This window comes from Oryctolagus cuniculus, chromosome 6, assembly GCF_051225735.1.
Source record: "Oryctolagus cuniculus isolate XC-2025 breed Fujian yellow rabbit chromosome 6, ASM5122573v1, whole genome shotgun sequence".
In the NCBI taxonomy this organism is placed as follows: domain Eukaryota; kingdom Metazoa; phylum Chordata; class Mammalia; order Lagomorpha; family Leporidae; genus Oryctolagus; species Oryctolagus cuniculus.
Genome location: NC_142872.1, coordinates 50,382,779 through 50,400,819, shown reverse-complemented (window position 1 = coordinate 50,400,819; position 18,041 = coordinate 50,382,779). Strand labels below are relative to the sequence as shown.

Here is an 18,041-nt window from a genome sequence, read left to right as displayed (position 1 = left end):
GTGCATGAGAGTACTTAGTTACACCTGGTAAAACGGAGGATTCTAATGACTGAATTGATAATTGGCAAAAAATTGGTAAACAGCAATGTAGGGGTTCCGACTCCATGTGACACCAGGGTCCATATTCTTACCCACATGGAAAGTCTTGAGATAGAGAAGGTTTTTGTTTTTGTTTCTTTATTTGCCAGGTAGAGTTATAGACAGAGAGAGAGAAAGGTCTTCCTTCTGTTGGTTCACCCCCCAAATGGCCGCTACAGCTGCTCTGATCTGAGGCTAGGAGCCAGGTGCTTCCTCCTGATCTCCCATGTGGGTGCAGGGCCCAAGCACTTGGGCCATCCTCCACTGCCCTCCCGGGTCACAGCAGAGAACTGAACTGGAAGAGGAGCAATCGGAATTAGAACCCGGCGCCCATATTGGATGCCGGCGCCGTAGGCAAAGGATTAACCAAGTGAGCCACGGCCCCTGGATAGAGAAGATTTTAGCTATACTTACTTCAAAACATTATTGCCTTCCTTCTCCACTCAGCACCCTAGGTGCGTTTCTTAATTCTTTGGAAGTGAAGTTTATCACTGTGTTAAACAGAGTCATGTAGCTCACAAATAAAGGCCACTGAAATGGAATTCTTAGGGATGAGACAGGAAAGAAGGGTCACAATATTTAAGATAAACCATCCAACCAGACCACTTTGATGCCATCATAGATGAGAATGCAGCATTTTTATTGTAAAAGTCCACATGTGAGGCAATTCCCTTTGTGAAAAGGTTTTCAAATACATAGACAGGGAGCAGTTGATAATTAAGAATTAGATCATATATAATATATATTCATATTGCCAATGCTATGCACACATTGCAAAGCTAGCTTTTAGTGTCTCCATTACAGAACACATTTCCTGTTGACAGTAATAACATTTTCTCACCATTGAAATTTGCCAACAACTCTCCCAAAGAATCAACATTTAATATCTTGACAATTCAAAACAAGAAAATAGTCTATTTACATTTGTTTGAGGTTATATACTAGAGCACTGATTATGAAAGTTTTATAAAATTGGCAGCTAAGTATGTTTCAAGATTCATCCAGATGACTTGATAATGACTTTACATGTTTTTATATTAACAAAACCACTCTCTTCTTTTTTTACTCTTTTTTGATTATCTATGTAGTTCTCTTCTTTTCTACTTTTTCAATTACCTATATATTTATAATTGCTATGATTGAATTCTAACTTAGAGAAATGATTACCATAAAGAAAAATAACTGGCAAAGGGCACTATTTTAGAAAAATAAAGATTCAGGATGTGTACATGAAGATGGGGTTCAACTCATCATGGTTGAAATCTGATGCAGTCACTTCATTTAATACAATATAATCTAATGGGCTTGACCTCCATATAAGTCATTCATGTGTTCATTCAGTTTTTAATTTAACCTTCAGCACATTGTTGAATTCAAAGAGCATACACTATTACATTCTGAACACGAGTTAGGTATGAATCTTACTTATGCTTTCTGTGCATTCACAAATGAAGTTGTGGATGGGTCAGGGCTGACTTAGTGTAAACCTGGAAAAATAATAAATAAAATCTAAATATACTTTAGTAGTCATTTTTATACACAAATATAGGACACAAATACTGCTCTAAAAGGAGCATGGACTTGCCCTAAAATAATTTTCTGAGAATGAACATAAATTGCCAAAATTCTTTGGGTCTTACTGTAAATTTTTATAAGATCAAATATGAGCATATGAAATGATGAATCACTGGTTCCAGTTCAGCTCAGAGAGTTCATCAGAAGCATATGGGGCAGTTGACTTAAAACCATATTTATTGAGCACCAACTATGTACCAGGCACTATGCAAAGTGCTGAGGACCCAAAGAGGAAATGACAAGGATTCTGCCCACAAGGCACTCACAATCACAAAAAGCAGATTTTGAGATGGAGAATAAGTTCTGTAATGACCTATTATCCTAAAAGGGAGAAAAAATAGCAGCAAGCACATTCAATTACTTTAACTCTAGATATGAAATTGGGCATATTTAGTGTTGGCAAATAGATTATTGAGTCTGTATTTTACTTAAAGTGTAATATGTCATACAAACCAAAACAATAAACTATTTGAATCTTCATGCATGAGGGGGAAGGCAATGAAATTCCTCCCTCTAATTCCAACCCAAATCCTTATCATTATATTCATGATTCTTTTATAGCCCAAAGACACAAAATAAAAGACAATACTTTATGATATAACTCCAGTCCATTTATTTTGGCTCTAAGAGATGCATGCATTAAACTTGAAGCATTCTATGTTACTGAATATTTACATCATTGTACATGTGATGTGAAGGAAAATTTTTGTCTTGGGATAAAGGTATAATAGATATCTAGTCTAGTCTTTTTACTTTAAAGGGAATTATGATTCTTCTTAAATGTAGAAGATATTCTATTGTGATCAAATTTACCAATATGACCCTAGGTGAACACAGGGTACAGTTTTTGACCTTTTGTATTTAATTGTGTTATGAATTATGTAAAGATATCACCATTCTAAATAGTCAGGGCTTTCACTATTTCCATTGCTGTAGCTAAAAAATATCGTGTTTGGCTCCAATATTCTTGCTCTAATTTTACTTTGCCTTGCAGGTTTGAAACACAGGAAACATTAAAGTTAAAATTACACTAACCAAAGGAGAGTTGGGCACATACAATATGACAATATACAATTTACCAGGTTAGGACATGGAAACAAATTCAGATCATTATCAATAATATAGGGGATTATTTAAGTGGACTTAGAAAGAAAAACTTTTCTCCATGAGATTTCCTGAATAATACCCATATCAATAAAATGCATATCTCTTCACAGGTAAAGGTAGGAGACCCAATAAACCAGATTGAACAAGCAGAAAGCAGTGGGGAAGAAGATTCGGGCATATGAGTCCATTTTGGCAATTCGGATATGTATCCTCCCATGTCTCCAAGCTCCTGTTCGGCAGTCTTCAAAACAGCAGAAAAAACTGGCACAGTCCTTGCCGTCCAGACACTCATACCCATATTCCTCATCTCTCTCCTGAAGGTGTGTGGCATTGTTCATTTGAATGGTTGCTGATCTTGGGCGGATATCAATGGTAGGGGCCTGAGACAAGGGTAGGGAAGGAGAGGGCCCAAAATTAATTCCACTTGAGAAATCCTAAAATATTTCTCCACAATGTCATCAATGTAATGATGAATCTGAAAATGGGTTCTCAGGATATTGCTATGATATTGTTATCTACAATGGTAAAATTGAACTGAGAAAGCACAATTGCAGATTTCAAATTTTGAGCTTAAGCAGTGCAACTGAAAATAATACCATCAAGCTAGTAGCTATAGCAGTAAGATTGAACACCAAAAGAACTCAAAGTTTAAATACTTAAATCAAACTACATGGAATCTTATTCTATTAATTATTAGATGTGAAGTTGGTTACATGAAGGCATTTAATGGTCCTACATGTGAGTGGATAGAAAAATAAAAATGCATCAAGTTTGAAATCAAATTTTGTCATGCTTACTCAGAGGCAAAGAGGAAATCCCATTACACTGAGCAAATGTATCAAATGCTGTTACTAGAAAATTCTAAGATATTCATAAATATAAAAGTTTCCTGATTTTATATCACAAAAGTATGTCTTATGCTTTAAGAGAATATCATACTACATCTATTATTCACCATCCGGAAGTTTTAAGAATGTCAGCAGTGTTGACCTACATGTGAATGAAAATTCAGAAATTAATGTTACTTCCTTAAAAAGCTTTTTTCGCATTTGAGAAGAAAGTGGTAAATTTGCCTGCATGATAATCTAATCTTTGCTATCAAATGAATTATAAAATTGCTATAAAACTACAGGGTTTATTTAGTAATAGCTTGAATGAATTAGTTTTGGGATAATATATACACAAAACCTAGTATCTCTGAATTAGCTATCAAAGTGAGTAGAAATCTCATTACAATATTGCATGATAGAGCCAACAGGCCCAGTGAAGATGGTAGTGTTCTTACCATCCAACATGTAGAGTTCAAACAAATAATAAGTATTCAGTTAAAAAAAAAACTATCCTATTTTGAATTCGGATGTAAATAGTTAAATTTTAGTTTTGAAATGTCTAAAATGCTAGGTGTAGCCAGTGAAATTGAATCCCATTTTATCTGAGAAGAAAGGGTGTTTTAAATGTTCATGTGCAAAGATACCCTATCAGCATATAACATGTCATAGGGTTTTTATTTAATACAAAATTATGTGGGGAATAGGCATTGTAGCCTAGTGGGTTAAGATGCTGATACTTAAGACACCTGAATCCCATACTGAAATGTCTGGGATGGAGTTTCACTTTCATTTCTGATCCAGCTTCCTTCTTTGGAGGTAGCAAGTGAAAGCTCAAGTACTTGTCACTACCACCCACATCAGAGGCCCAGAAGGAGTTCCCTGTTCTTTGCTTTTTCCTCACCCCAACTTAGCTGTTGCGGACATTTGAGGAGTAAACCAGTGGGTGAAAGATCTCTCTCCATCTCTGTCTCTCCCTCCTTCTCTCTCTCTCTCTCTCTCTCCCTCCCTCCCTCCCTCCCTCTCCTTTCACTCCCTCTCCCTCTCTTTCTCCTTTTGCTACTCTGCTTATCAAATAAACTTTAAAAGAACTAAAACAAATGGTGTATAGTTGCTGAATGAACTCTAAAAATTGATCACTTTCTTCACTTTGAATGTGTTATCTCTAGTAGAATATTTAAATATCTATTCATAACAACAACAAAAAATAAAACACCATGTAAGCGTTAATAGTTAAATTCAGCAGTTGCATGCAGTGAAGTTCCATTCCAAAAACTTTATACCTTGAAGGAAAACATCCGAAGAAGCTTTGGGTTTGTAGACAGAAAAGAGAATCGCATTTTTTTTTTAATAAAAAGAAGAAAAAAAGAAAAGAAAAAGAGAGACAAAATAAGATAAATTAAAAATACATTTCGAAAACATAGTAAGTAAAGTGAACTGAAATTATAAACACAGAAGGAGAGTTTGAAGTTTGGGATAAAGCATATACCTAAAGTTAGAAAATGGAATTCTAGGATTACTATTGAAACTTTTAATAAATAAATCTACAAATATCTTACTTCAAAAGTCAGTGTTCTTAAATTATGAGGAAGCTTTCTATTGCCTAGTTCCCCTATATAGATTTAGTTTGATTTTTATTTTCTGATTATCAAGGAGACCTTAATAGGTGAGTCTTGGCACCTATCAAGGCCAAAATAGCAGAAGAAAAATAAAATTTTAGCTTCCCATATGCAATTCAGGCTCTTACTAGAATTGTTAAATCAATGAATTGGCTTAAAAGAGGAAGTGAAGTTGTCAAGTAAATTTTTTTTTCAGTTTCTTTAATCCCCTTTCTATGTCCTTTAAGGAATCTATCTCTCTAACAAAATGTGCTCAGTAGATACATAGCTGAAAGGGTCAAAGGGCTATTTCTAAAGACTCTTCAGAACTCATTGGAAAGCTAGTTTTCACACCCTTCTTATAGCTGTCAGGTAATAATGCGAGTGTCTTTAGAATCATGTTCCTGGGGAAGAATGAAATGGAATGTAAAGGAGGGTAGCAAATGAAAAACACCGCCACAAGGAAAATAAAGCAAGGATAGAGAAAATGAAAAAGCAGAGAGAGACTTGACAGACATGGTAGGGAAGGACTGCATAAAGCATAATAAATATTTATGAAATTAGAGCTAAGCATTTCTTTTTCATTAATCATCAAGAATAATGATACTTTCTTCTTTACCTGTTATCAAGCCTTACATTCAAATTAGCACATGCCACATGCCGTTTGTAGAATTTCACAAGGTTCCTAGAGATGCATCGGAATACAACCTAGAAGGAGCTACATTCCCTCCTTATAACTTTAGCCCCTCAAATCCATATTTGGATAGTTGGTCACTGTGATGGCCCTCATGACCCTTAAAGTAGAAAACCATGAAAGGCTATAAATTCAGGAGAGTAAAGGAATTCTCATTGCCCCTTTCTAGGAAGGAAATGGATCTTACCATTCATGGGGGTTTCTATTGGTCACAAAGTGTGTTCAGGTGGATAAATAGGTAGCTGTGTGCTCTCATTCACACTCAAGAGTTAAGACAATTTTTAGCTGTATTTATGCCTCCTTCTCCCTTATCAAAGTGTAGTGGCAAGCAGAAATCATCTTAATTGTTTCTAAATCGTATATGCATTTGAAAGCAGTCCAGCTTGGTAATTATAAATCATCAACATCAAACATCATCACCAACTACAAATGGTAAGAACTTTAATGTGTACAGTATTAAGAAATATAATTTTTAATCTTTTTCGGCATTACCACGTTTGTTTCTCACTGTAGTCCCGTAAGACATGTTTTTTAAAAATGCTCATATATGAGGAAACAAAGACACAGGAAGTCTAAGCAACTTGCCTGAACAATAGGTAAACTGTTTATTTTAAAAATCAGATGCATTCGTCGTACTTTGGAAATTTATATTCATTAAATAAAAGTTAAAAAAAAAATCAAATGCATTCAAGTACAAAATCAATAAAAGTCCTCTAGTGGTAACGCAAACACACACACACACACGCACACACACACAATAGTTTTTACGAAAGTGCATTAATCATTGAAACTTCAAGAACCTTGTGGCTTCCTAGTACAATGTCTTGGATGAAAGTTTTATTTTAAAGCATTGGTAAATTAAATATATGATAGTGAGGAGGCAGGAAGATGAAAATCAAGGAAGACTAGAATACCAACTAGAAAATGGATGTGCTTCTCAGCAACGTTATTAATCACCACAAAATTAAGAAAGCAAGTCATTATATTTGCATTAAGCATCTGACTTAGAGAATCACGGATCTCTGCAGTAACTAATGAGTATAAATGGGACCTTGTGATCTAGCCAAATACATTCTATGTTCATGTTGTAGCTCAAAACATTGAGCCTTACCCTGCACATAGGCTAACCAAACCAAACCAAATCAAAACCAAGTAGTCTCTGCATAAAATATCAACAGTCCCAATGGGAACTCATACATACAGGATTTTTCTTCTTTTTGTCTTTGTCCTTGCTTGGTTTCCGATTGCTGACAAAATAGTGCAGGGTGCCATACTCCACCAAAGCAGAGAAGACAAAGATGAAGCAAACAGACACAAAGAGATCCATGGCTGTGACATAGGACACCTTGGGGAGTGATTTCCGGGCAATGGTGCTGAGGGTTGTCATTGTCAGGACAGTGGTGATACCTGAAGAGAGACACAAAACATGGGTCATGGGATTGCATCTTCAAGGTGGGGAACTGAGTCACTACTGAGAGTAAACTTGTTTTGAAACTTCTAATGAACACCCTCAGTAATGGAAAACAAGGAATAACTGATATTAAGTCTCTCTGTTCACAAATATTTTTTGCCTGTCTACTATGTATTAGTTACAGTGACACTCATTGAATATACATCGAGGAAGATAATGGATTTAATTCCTTCCTTATTGTGCCTTATATTTTATTGAGACAGACACACTATAATTCATGTGAACAAAGCAAAGTATAATTAAAAATTTTGGTATTTGTCAAAAACTGGTAAGGATGGTGAGAAGCTAGTTAGATGGAATGCTCAGGGAAGACCTCTTTGAGGAGTTGATATTTAAGGTGAAGCTAATACTGTAACTTTTTGACTGCTGATATTTAAGTGGCTCTGAGAAAGGGTAGTTTTAAGCTTTTAGAATGCTTGGAATCTAGAAAGAGGCATGGGGACCAAAGTTCATGATGTAAAGGTTATATTAGGAAACATATGTGGAGAGCCTTGCATTTTATTCCAAGTGCAAGGAGAAATCACTTAAATGTACTAAACAGCGAGGAGGTTTGTATATAAGTTGCATGACCTGATTGATAAATTCTTTAAATGTTATTGGATGAAAATAAATATCTCAGAAGCAACATGATAACTAATATTTACTGAAAACCTTCTTGTGCTGTGCACTATTATAAGCTTTTTGTGTACATGGTTTCTGTGAATATTCACAACAGATCTTTTCATTCTGGTTTTATGGAAGAGGTAAATGGGGTTAGAGGACCAGCTACACAAACAAGGATTGGTAGAGTAGCAGAAAAAGGAATTGAACACAGCAGTTAGACATGATTTCAAAACCACTTCTTTCCTAATTATACAATAGTACCCCCAAAAAACCAGCCCACCTAATGGCAGCTTAATAACAGGAAACAAAGTTAAGATGACTTATCTACATCACGGAAGGGTCAGGACTCTCCTTCTGTAAAAACTGTGATTTATAGTAAAGGCAAAACAGAGTCACTCCTAGCCCTCAAGTAGGTCTAGCCCTCATGATGAGAACTTAAGCAATCCTAAAATTGTAGCCTGTTTCCCTAGCTGTTGGATTAACCCTTTGAATACCCACACATCTTATCAGTCTGTTTATTTAAAAAAAATTGAGAGTCAGAAAGAGACATACACTCTGAGAGAGAAAGACTGCAAAAGAAATAACTTCATGTCATTATCGCTCCAGCTTTGTGGCTTATATTTCTCACTAGGGAACACACACACACACACACACACACACACAATGTTTCTCTCATGTAATGATGTTATAATAATGACTACTCAAACAACAGCTTTCCTAGAGAGCATTTGATTTTCTTGCCTTGATTGATTATGTTAGGGAAATTCAGAAGAATCAGGCACAGAGACTTGAGGGGGAACACAAAGTATAGAGAAGAATGGCAGAATCATACAGGAAAAGAGAAATAAGGTTTTTTTTTTTTTTTGTCTCCAAATGTGGGCTATTGGCATGATATGCTTAGAAGATGTTAAGAAGATGTTAAGTAGAGCCAAGAAATTCTTGGAAAAATAGTTTTAAAAGCACAAAAGTTGTAAATTTCTTTCTAATTATTCATTTTTTGTAATAGAGTCATCTTAGAAGAGTTTATCAGTTTCCTAGAAATACATAGTTCTCTCGGGGCATTTATTCTTCAGTAAAGTCAAAGTTTGCCAAGTGCTGTTATGAAATTCCAGAGATGGAAAAGAGCAGTTTTGGTTGAAGAAACCTCACAGGATATACTATTCCTTGGTAGAGTAATGATCGAGGGAATTATGGTGACAATTGCCATAGCCCTTTCCTACACTGTCACTGATTATGTAATAAAACATCACCCTTTTTATTCTGCACACTCTATGTCAACAGACATTTGTTTTGATATTCATTGTGAGCCCAAAGCACAGTGCTGGTACTCAATACATACTTGTTGAATAAATACATGAAACAATTAACGTGTGAAAGAAAAGAGGCTCAACCTACAGTTAAAAATAGGAATCCATATTTATGACTTGTGAGATACTTTTAATTGCAAATGACAGTGGTTTATTTATTGTTTTTTTGTGTGTTTTTTTTTTCTTTTGGCCAGGTACTGTGTCAAGTACTTTATATATTGTCCTACAAAAGTCTTCATTTATCATTTCTTATATCATTTATATTATTATATTATATATATTATTATATTATATATTATACATATTATATATTATATATAGTTATATTATATATTATTTTATTATATTATTATATCATTTATCATTTCTTATAGATAAAAAACACTGAGTACAGGCAGAATAAAAACTTGCCCTCAATAGTAAATAGTGGAGATGATGTATAAATATAGTCTGCCAGAATTCAAATGCTGTGCTCCAAACCACACTGTGTTATTTCCATGATTATATGGAAAACATAGATAATATGCAGCGTGAAAATTGCAGATAGTTGGAGTTCTTGTAGATTACTCATCTTGGAATTAACTCGGTCTAGGAGTCTTTTTGTTGTCATGGTAGGACCTTTGGAAGGTTTAAGCTCCTCATCTAGAAACTGGGGGTGGTGGAAAAACCTCCTAAAGCTTTTGTGAGGATTAAATTAAATAATGTGTAGAGCACCAATTCCTAATAAAGTTGCAATATATTTTAGGTATTGGTAACATTTATTTTACAGAAGAAATGTTTGTATTTTTAAATGAAAAAAGCTAATGATGTTGTCTATGCCATAATTCTTATAGAAGTTCATGATTGTACATATTAACAAATAGTATTTTTATGGATAAAACAAAACCTAAATAGGTATCTTGGCCTTTGTTTCATAATCAGGCTACTAACTACACTTGATCTATAATAGGCAAAAGTGTCAACCCAAGAGTACCTCACAAATTTCTTGGAAAATGAGTTTATTTTGGTGCATAAAAAGTTTGAAATCCTTGCATATAAGAGCCTTCAACAAATTCATGCAAAATTCATATTTTAAAAAGTATGCATGAATTAAAAATTTTTTGTACCAGAATTAACTTACTTTAGTTCAGTTTTTTCCACAAATTTTTTCAAGTGTCCTAATATTAAGGTAGATATTTTAGAGGAGTTCTTTTTAAGATAATCTAGTATGCGATATTTAGGTGAAACAAAATCTGACATGTAAGTTAAACACTGATGTAGTAAATTGGGAAGATGTTATTTAGACTGCATGAAAGTTCATCACAGTGGCTGGCGCCACGGCTCAATAGGCTAGTCCTCCACCTGCAGCGCCAGCACACCGGGTTCTAGTTCGGGTTGGGGCCCCGGATTCTGTCCCGGTTGCCCCTCTTCCAGGCCAGCTCTCTGCTGTGGTCCGGGAGTGCAGTGGAGGATGGCCCAGGTCCTTGGGCCCTGCACTCGCATGGGAGATCAGGAGAGGCACCTGACTCCTGGCTTTGGATCAGCGCGATGCGCCAGCCACAGCAGCCATTGGAGGGTGAACCAACGGCAAAAAGGAAGACCTTTCTCTCTGTCTCTCTCTCTCACTATCCACTCTGCCTGTCAAAAAAAAAAATCACAGCCATAGAAAACTCAAATCTTGATGAATTGCTTCATGATATTTCTGGGTTCTGCCTGGAACCTCAAGGAAGAGAATTGCTATGATGAGATATAGAAATAATGAGAAGTAGAAAGCTGGTTGTTTTCACTAATTCATCAAAAATTTCACTAATTCAACCAAAAATAAGAGGACTTCATGTGTCTGTTAAATCCAGTTTTGTGAAGTAAAGAAATTAGACTTCCCTTACCTGGGGTGCATGAAATGAAACATATCCATAGATTTTATCAGTTCTTCCAGTCTTGGCATGGAGTAAGCTCCTCAGGGATGTTACCTCACCTCAGATTACTTGGATGAAAAATACCATTTGATGTTTTCATCATTTCATTTGTCACCAGTACACCATAATTAAACTTTGCCATCTATCACATGTCTGCCAAACTGCATTGAAATGTTATAGGCTCAAAGATCAATGTTCCCCATGCTCTGGTGATCTGTGCATGGGAAACAGCCATAATCTCTGAGCCATATGTGTTTATTTATCTCACTTATGAACCAGGTTAACTTTAACTGTTCTGTGGCAATAATATTAAAGTCTATAGGTGTTTAGGGTCATCTCGTTTAACCCTTGATATTGTAAGCACTGCAAATAGCATTAGAAGCAATGAAATCTAGACCACTATTTGAAAAGGTGAGTGTGCATTAGTATCAAGTTAGAATTTTTTAACTATTGACACAGAATGCATGTTCTAGGCAAATTAAATAAGCATATTTTAGGGTTGAACTAAGATATGTGTACTTTAAAAGTCCTCAAGTGTTTAAATTCAGTTTAAGAGGCACTGATCTAAAGAAATGAGACAGCAAAGTTAAACTAGAGGCATTGGCTCAATTCAGCTTCTGGTCTTTCTCCACAATTGGTTTCAACAATCTCTTAGACCCAGAGAAAATCCGTGTGCCATTATCTGAGGTGCAAATATACTACCAACTGACTGTGTGACTGTGTAAATCATTGAACATTACAACACCTTTGCTCCCTTAGCTCAGCACTAAAAAATGTGATAGTCATTTGAATCATAATTAATCCAACTACTACATGCAGTATTTGTGAGGAGTAGAAAAGGGATCATATGAAACATGCCTCACTTAAATTATCAATACCTGCTATTTAAATTATCAATACCTGCTATTTGTTCAGGGACCTCTCCTTTCTTCCTGAACCTGATCCCTTTCCCTCAGTAGTCATTTGTCAATGAACACTCACTGAATGAGGAGATGAAATGAGCTACTGAAGTGGTCTTACAAGGATTTTTGACCAGCAAAAGTTCAGGCTTCAAGGGGAGACACTAATGTTTTCATGAAAATGTTTTTGTGAAGAGTGTAGATTGATATACGTCAATGGATTTGTCCCATATACTTGTAACACATAGATTAACTGAATCATCATTGAGGTACCAGATATGTGCCAGGCATTGTATGAAACACATAAAAGACATTTATATTCTGATATTAGGCTGATAAATAAGCATGTAATACATTCTATTAATAGGCTCCATGTATTTTGGGTTTGTTTCGGTACAGAGTATTAGACAAGATATTTGAATTGTGGAATAGAAATTATGATACAAAGTACTGCATGTAACAGGAAAAATCAAAATAACTTCATTTTGAAACAGATGGGTAACTAAATTGGGTTTGGAAGAGGACAGATATGCAAATGATGTCTTTTTTTCCCAGTAATCACTTCTGCCCCTAGTTTAATAACCTAGTACAGATCATTTTTGTCAGAAAATGACCATAGTAGCTGACATTTCTGAATCTTTACTCTGCTTCATGCACTTGGCATAGAATACCTTATTTAACCCTAATAAATCCCCACAAATTAGGTACAAGAAGAATTGCATGCTTTATGTGTGAGGAAACCATGATTTAGAGAGATTACAGGGTCTTCCAAGATCATTTATATATATATATATATATATAATGCATTTATATATATATATATATTTATACACACACACACACATATATATATATATATGGTTTGAAACCTAAATTAGTTTGACTCAAACTAATAGTTCTAAACTATTATATAATATAGATTCTATCCAAAGAACTAGCAAAAAAATGATCTTGGTTCTGCATACGTGATAAAGTGATTGTAGTTTCATAAATTATCTTGTGTTAGCTTTAGTCTTAGTCAACTCCTTTTTCCTCACCACCCTCCAACCCCAGCTACCCTAGTTTACTCTTAAGGAATTTTGTCATATAAACATTTCAACCCTGGACTTAGACTACTATGCCCTGTAAGTCTGTGGCTTTGTTTTAGTTTATGTAAGACTTCTTCCTCATGTGGAGGAAAAGATGTGAAAATACAAGACAAATATCACCATATGCAATATAGTTCAGCAAGAAGCAATCATTCTCAAAGCATCCCCCCAAATTTCACAAGAATTTTTCTAAAAATAACATGTTCAGTGACTTTCCTGTAAAGAATCAGTTACTTCAAATGTCATCACAGTAATTAATGCATATTGGAAGAAATTAATAGCCAGTAGTACACTGGTGAACGTGTAAAAATCAATACTTGAGAAAAAAAAGATAGCTCTGAATTTCACTTTGCCAATTTCTAGGTTGTTAATACTTCCACCTTGGCTGATTTTAAGATGTCAGTTGACATCACTGAACCCAGAGTTAGAGAAGGACAAAAACAATCAGTTCTCACAGATTAATGTGTGCAGCTTCAGCACACTCCTATTATTATTGGACAGAGTCCAAAATGTACAAACCAAGTGCCTGTTAAAATTAAAAGTTTTTTAATAGTTAACTTAAAATTATTATGCAAGCTTATTAAAGAAACCTATCGAGGTAATTAAGGAAAACAGAACTTAGAAACTTTAAAAATATTTATTAATTTGTTCTACTTAATACTTTTGGTTGAATACTGTAATCAATACACAATTCTTCTTAAGTGCTGGAACAACTGAAAAGTGATTGCTGTTAAATATAAGAGTGGGAACAAGAGAGGGAAGAGATGTGCAATTCGGGACATGCTCAAGCTGACTTACCTCAAACAGTAGAGTTAGAAACATACCAGGGGATTCGAATTCAATCCCATCGAGGTGGCATGTACCAATGCCATCTCACTAGTCCCAGTGATCAATTTCTGTTCACAATTGATCGTAATGATAGACTAAGAACCAAAGGGATCACATAAACAAGAATAGTGTCTGCAAAGACTAGCTGATAGAATCAAAAAGGGAGAGAATGGTCCAACATGGGAAGTGAGATACACAGCAGACCCATAGAATGGCAAATGTCCTAACAGCACTCTGGCCTCATAATCAGCCCTTAAGGCATGCAGATCCAGCTGAAATGCCCATGAGAGTATTTCAGGCATGGAAAGCCAAGACACTCTGGGGGGGGGGGGGGAACCTAAATGAAAGATCTCTGTGAGTGAGATCCCAGTGGAAAGAATGGGTCATCAAAGAAGGAGGTACCTTTCTCTGAAGGGAGGAGAGAACTTCCACTTTGACCATGGCCTTGTCTAAAAATGATCAGAGTCAGTGAACTCAGGGGGCTTCCATAGCCTTGGCAGCTCATGACAAGAGCCTAGGGTGATTACTGATGCCATAAACAAGAGTGTCAATTTGTTAAGTCAACAACAGGAGTCACTGTGCACTTACTCCTCATGTAGGATCTTTGGCCTTAGTGTGCTGTACATTGAGATCTAATGCTATAACTAGTACTCAAACAGTATTTTTCACTTTATGTTTCTGTGTGGGAGCAAACTGTTGAAATCTTTACTTAATGTATGCTAAACTGATCTTCTGTATATAAAGAGAATCGAAAATGAATCTTGACATGAATGGAAGGGGAGAGGGAGTGGATAAGGGGAGGGTTGCGGGTTGGAGGGATGTTATGGGGGGAAGCCATTGTAATCAATATTCTGTACTTTGGAAATTTATATTCATTAAATAAAAGCTAAAAAATATTTATTAAATTATGATAGCTTTCTTTAAAATAAATCAAATGACATTTCTATGCAATTACTGGCTAAATTTAAAGCATTGCACCTTAGAAAGAGGGATAAAGTACCTTGTACTGGGGTTTATCTTGGGAAACAACACAAATATATCTCACCCAAAGATGTTCTGGCTGGAACAGCATCCTTATTGATCCAGAAAGATACCCATGACAAGACAACAATGAGTGTGCAAGGGATGTAGGTCTGGATGGTGAAGTACCCCATTCTTCTGCTCAGATCAAAGTAGACGGACATGACCACGTAATCTCCTAGAACAGAACAAAGATAGTACTATGTGATCCCCTATTAACAAATGAAAAGAATTTGGAAATAAATATGTGTTCAGTTCTCATGTGTACACATTTAAATTTGAGACTTCTTTGTAAGGAACATGCTGTAAACTATTTTCTGTCCACTTGAGTTAAAAAGAAAAACAAACAAATACACCAAAAACCCAATGAACTGAATCCTGATCTTTTCATAAGATGCAACTATTAGTTGGAAGAAATAATTTTTGAACATTTAGATCACATTTTTTTCTAGATGATTTTTTTCCTTGTCTTCCTACTTGCCACCCAAAGTGTGAATTTATTACATGGCTTAGAGGGCAGGAAACAGTGTTTCAACACTATGTCAATCTTGCTTGTAAAATCTTCTGAATTTTGTAGCAATTTCCTGTTTTTCTTAAGACCTTTATCCACACAAACTGGAGGGAAATATGCTGATGGTTGACAATAATAAATATTTTACTCAGAATTTACCAAATTAGTATAATGAAATATTTTTCATGCTTTCATTGATTTATATTGTTTTCTTTCACAACTGTCATTTAAATTTGCAATTCATCATTCATTTGTGTGGTGATTTTTGTTATATCTATCTCTTCTATTGGACTTTGTAAGTCTGTGAATGGTTATCCATTAGTCCACTATTGCACAACTGGTTCTTAGCATCCTCTTTGACTACAAATGGGCAATCAGTAACATTTTCCGAATGAATGAACAAGTCAGTGCATGCATTTGTAAATTTTAAAAATGAAGAACATAGGAAGGTGTATTATTGAGCATGCTGGATTAAAGAGGGGAATTTACAAAAATTTATTTACATAAATAATCAAGAGAATATACTAATTAAAAACTAATAAAGGAACCAAAGAACCATCATATGGCTATGCATGAGACCAGTTTATTTTGAAACAATTTGAAGTCTCTGATTTTTAAAAATTATGATGTTTAACATTCTTTTAAAATTCCATATCCTTCCTTTTATTCTATGCCAAGTATTATTTTAAAGGATTTCAAGTTTTGAGATTAGAAAATCCATTTTTGAGATATCCCTGTTAATATACATTTATGTTTTCTTTATTCTGTTGGAGAACATCAGTTTCAAGGACTCTATCTACACTTGTAATATGAGATATGTGCATAAGACCCCTTTTCAAATGTTGCTCTTTTTTCTTTACTAGATATATTTTGTCCTAGAAAATAAATAGTTAAATACAAATAATATATTTTAGCTTGTTTACTTGGCTTTGTGCGTGTATTTCCCTTTGTGCCTAACTCATTTTATCTGGTTTGAAACTAAGGTACCCTAGAAATTTTATACAAAAAGACTGCCTTAGCAGTGTAAGTTATTACCACCTCAATACAGTTCTTTCCCACCCTCAAGCTTCATCCTGTAGCCTTCCAAGCTGTTGACATGCAAAACCATTAGATATCTGAGGAAGTAAACACTTTGTACCTAAACCCTTCAGTGTTTCCTATGTGCAGTTTTGAATACTTTAAACACTGTCTTTTAGTAGACTGAAATACTACTACTACTAGTTTATATCATGGCTATTGAGTAGGTATCAAGACCTACCACTATCTTGGGAATAAGTTAATGGGATATTATTTCCCTCCTGGAGATCAGAAGTAGCAGTATTTAGCAACTGTGCCTGTAGACTTGATGGTAGAAATGTGTTATCAATGATAACTATAATTTAGTTAATTCCAATGAGATTTTTTCTCTGCATTAATTTGCCTGAACATAAGGTAATTAAATTTTTCACATTTTGCAAATTTGTTTGGTCTCTGCTTTTGCCCCAATTTAGAATATAATAATAGACATGGGCTATAAATGAGGAACAAAAACATTTAAGATGACCTCTATATTTTAATTTTTTATTTATATTAGGGAAAGTTCATATTTTTCCTATGTACAGTTTTAAGAACATAATGATACTTCCCACTCTACACTCCTGTCCTCCTTTGCTCCCACCCTGCCTTTTCCTTCCTTTCTTATTTTTCTTTTATATTTACAATGACATACTTTCAATTTCCTTTATAACCACAAACTTATCCCTCCACTAAATAAAGAATTCACCAAGGAAGTAGCAAAACCTGCTATTCCTCAGGAGTATAGACAAGGGTTGTAAACAATAATCATAATCTTAAAATGTCAATTTCTTTCATGTACATTATATTTTTGTAGTCAGTATATTAGTAACTACAAATCACGGAAAACCTTTGTCTTTTTGGGTCTGGCTTATTTCAATAAACATAATCTCCAGTTGAATCCATTTTATTGCAAAAGATAGAATTTCATTTTTTTTGTAGCTGGGTAGTATTCAATTATGCATATTTACCATAATTTTTTATCCTGTCATCAGTTGATGGATATCTAGGTTGATTCCATATCTTAGCTGTTGCAGTAAACATGGGATTACAGATAAGTCTTTCATATTCTGATTTAATTTCTTTTGGGTAAATTCCCAAGAGTAGAATGGCTGGTTTATATGGTAGATCTATTTTCAGATTTTTGAGGACTCTCCATACTGTCTTCTGTAATGGCTGTACTAGTTTACATCGCCATCAACAGTGTATTAATGTATCTTTTCCCTTACAATCTTGCCCGCATTTTTTTTTTAAATTTTTGAGTGGTAGCCATTCTAACTGGGGTGATGTGAAACCTCATTGCAGTTTTTATTTGCATTTCCCTGATGGCTACTGATGTTCAGGATCAGGAGCCATCAAGATGATCTCTATTAATATCTGTCTTTTTTCTTTCTCATTTCCTTGATCAGAATACCATTGGCTGTCTTGTTCCAGGTAGGAAAAGCAAAGAGAAGGAGAAATTTTCTTTTTAATTAATAAATATTCTG

The 18,041-nt window shown here is 34.8% G+C and overlaps 1 protein-coding gene across 2 annotated transcripts in view; it reads right to left on the bottom strand.

Annotated features, from left to right (window-relative positions):
- Positions 1 to 697: 697 nt before the first annotated feature.
- The window catches only part of GABRG2 (gamma-aminobutyric acid type A receptor subunit gamma2), a 103,935-nt gene continuing 86,591 nt past the window's right edge, over positions 698 to 18,041 (bottom strand). The window contains exons 7-10 of one of the 2 annotated variants that reach the window (XM_008255357.5): positions 15,016 to 15,168; positions 7,081 to 7,286; positions 4,871 to 4,894; positions 698 to 3,140 (exon numbers count right to left, since the gene is read on the bottom strand). In XM_008255357.5, the coding sequence (XP_008253579.2) occupies positions 2,865 to 3,140; positions 4,871 to 4,894; positions 7,081 to 7,286; positions 15,016 to 15,168 (659 nt within the window). In that variant the 3' untranslated portion in view covers positions 698 to 2,864. The remainder of the gene's footprint in view (positions 3,141 to 4,870; positions 4,895 to 7,080; positions 7,287 to 15,015; positions 15,169 to 18,041) is intronic. The other variant, XM_051843580.3, reaches the window with a different exon arrangement.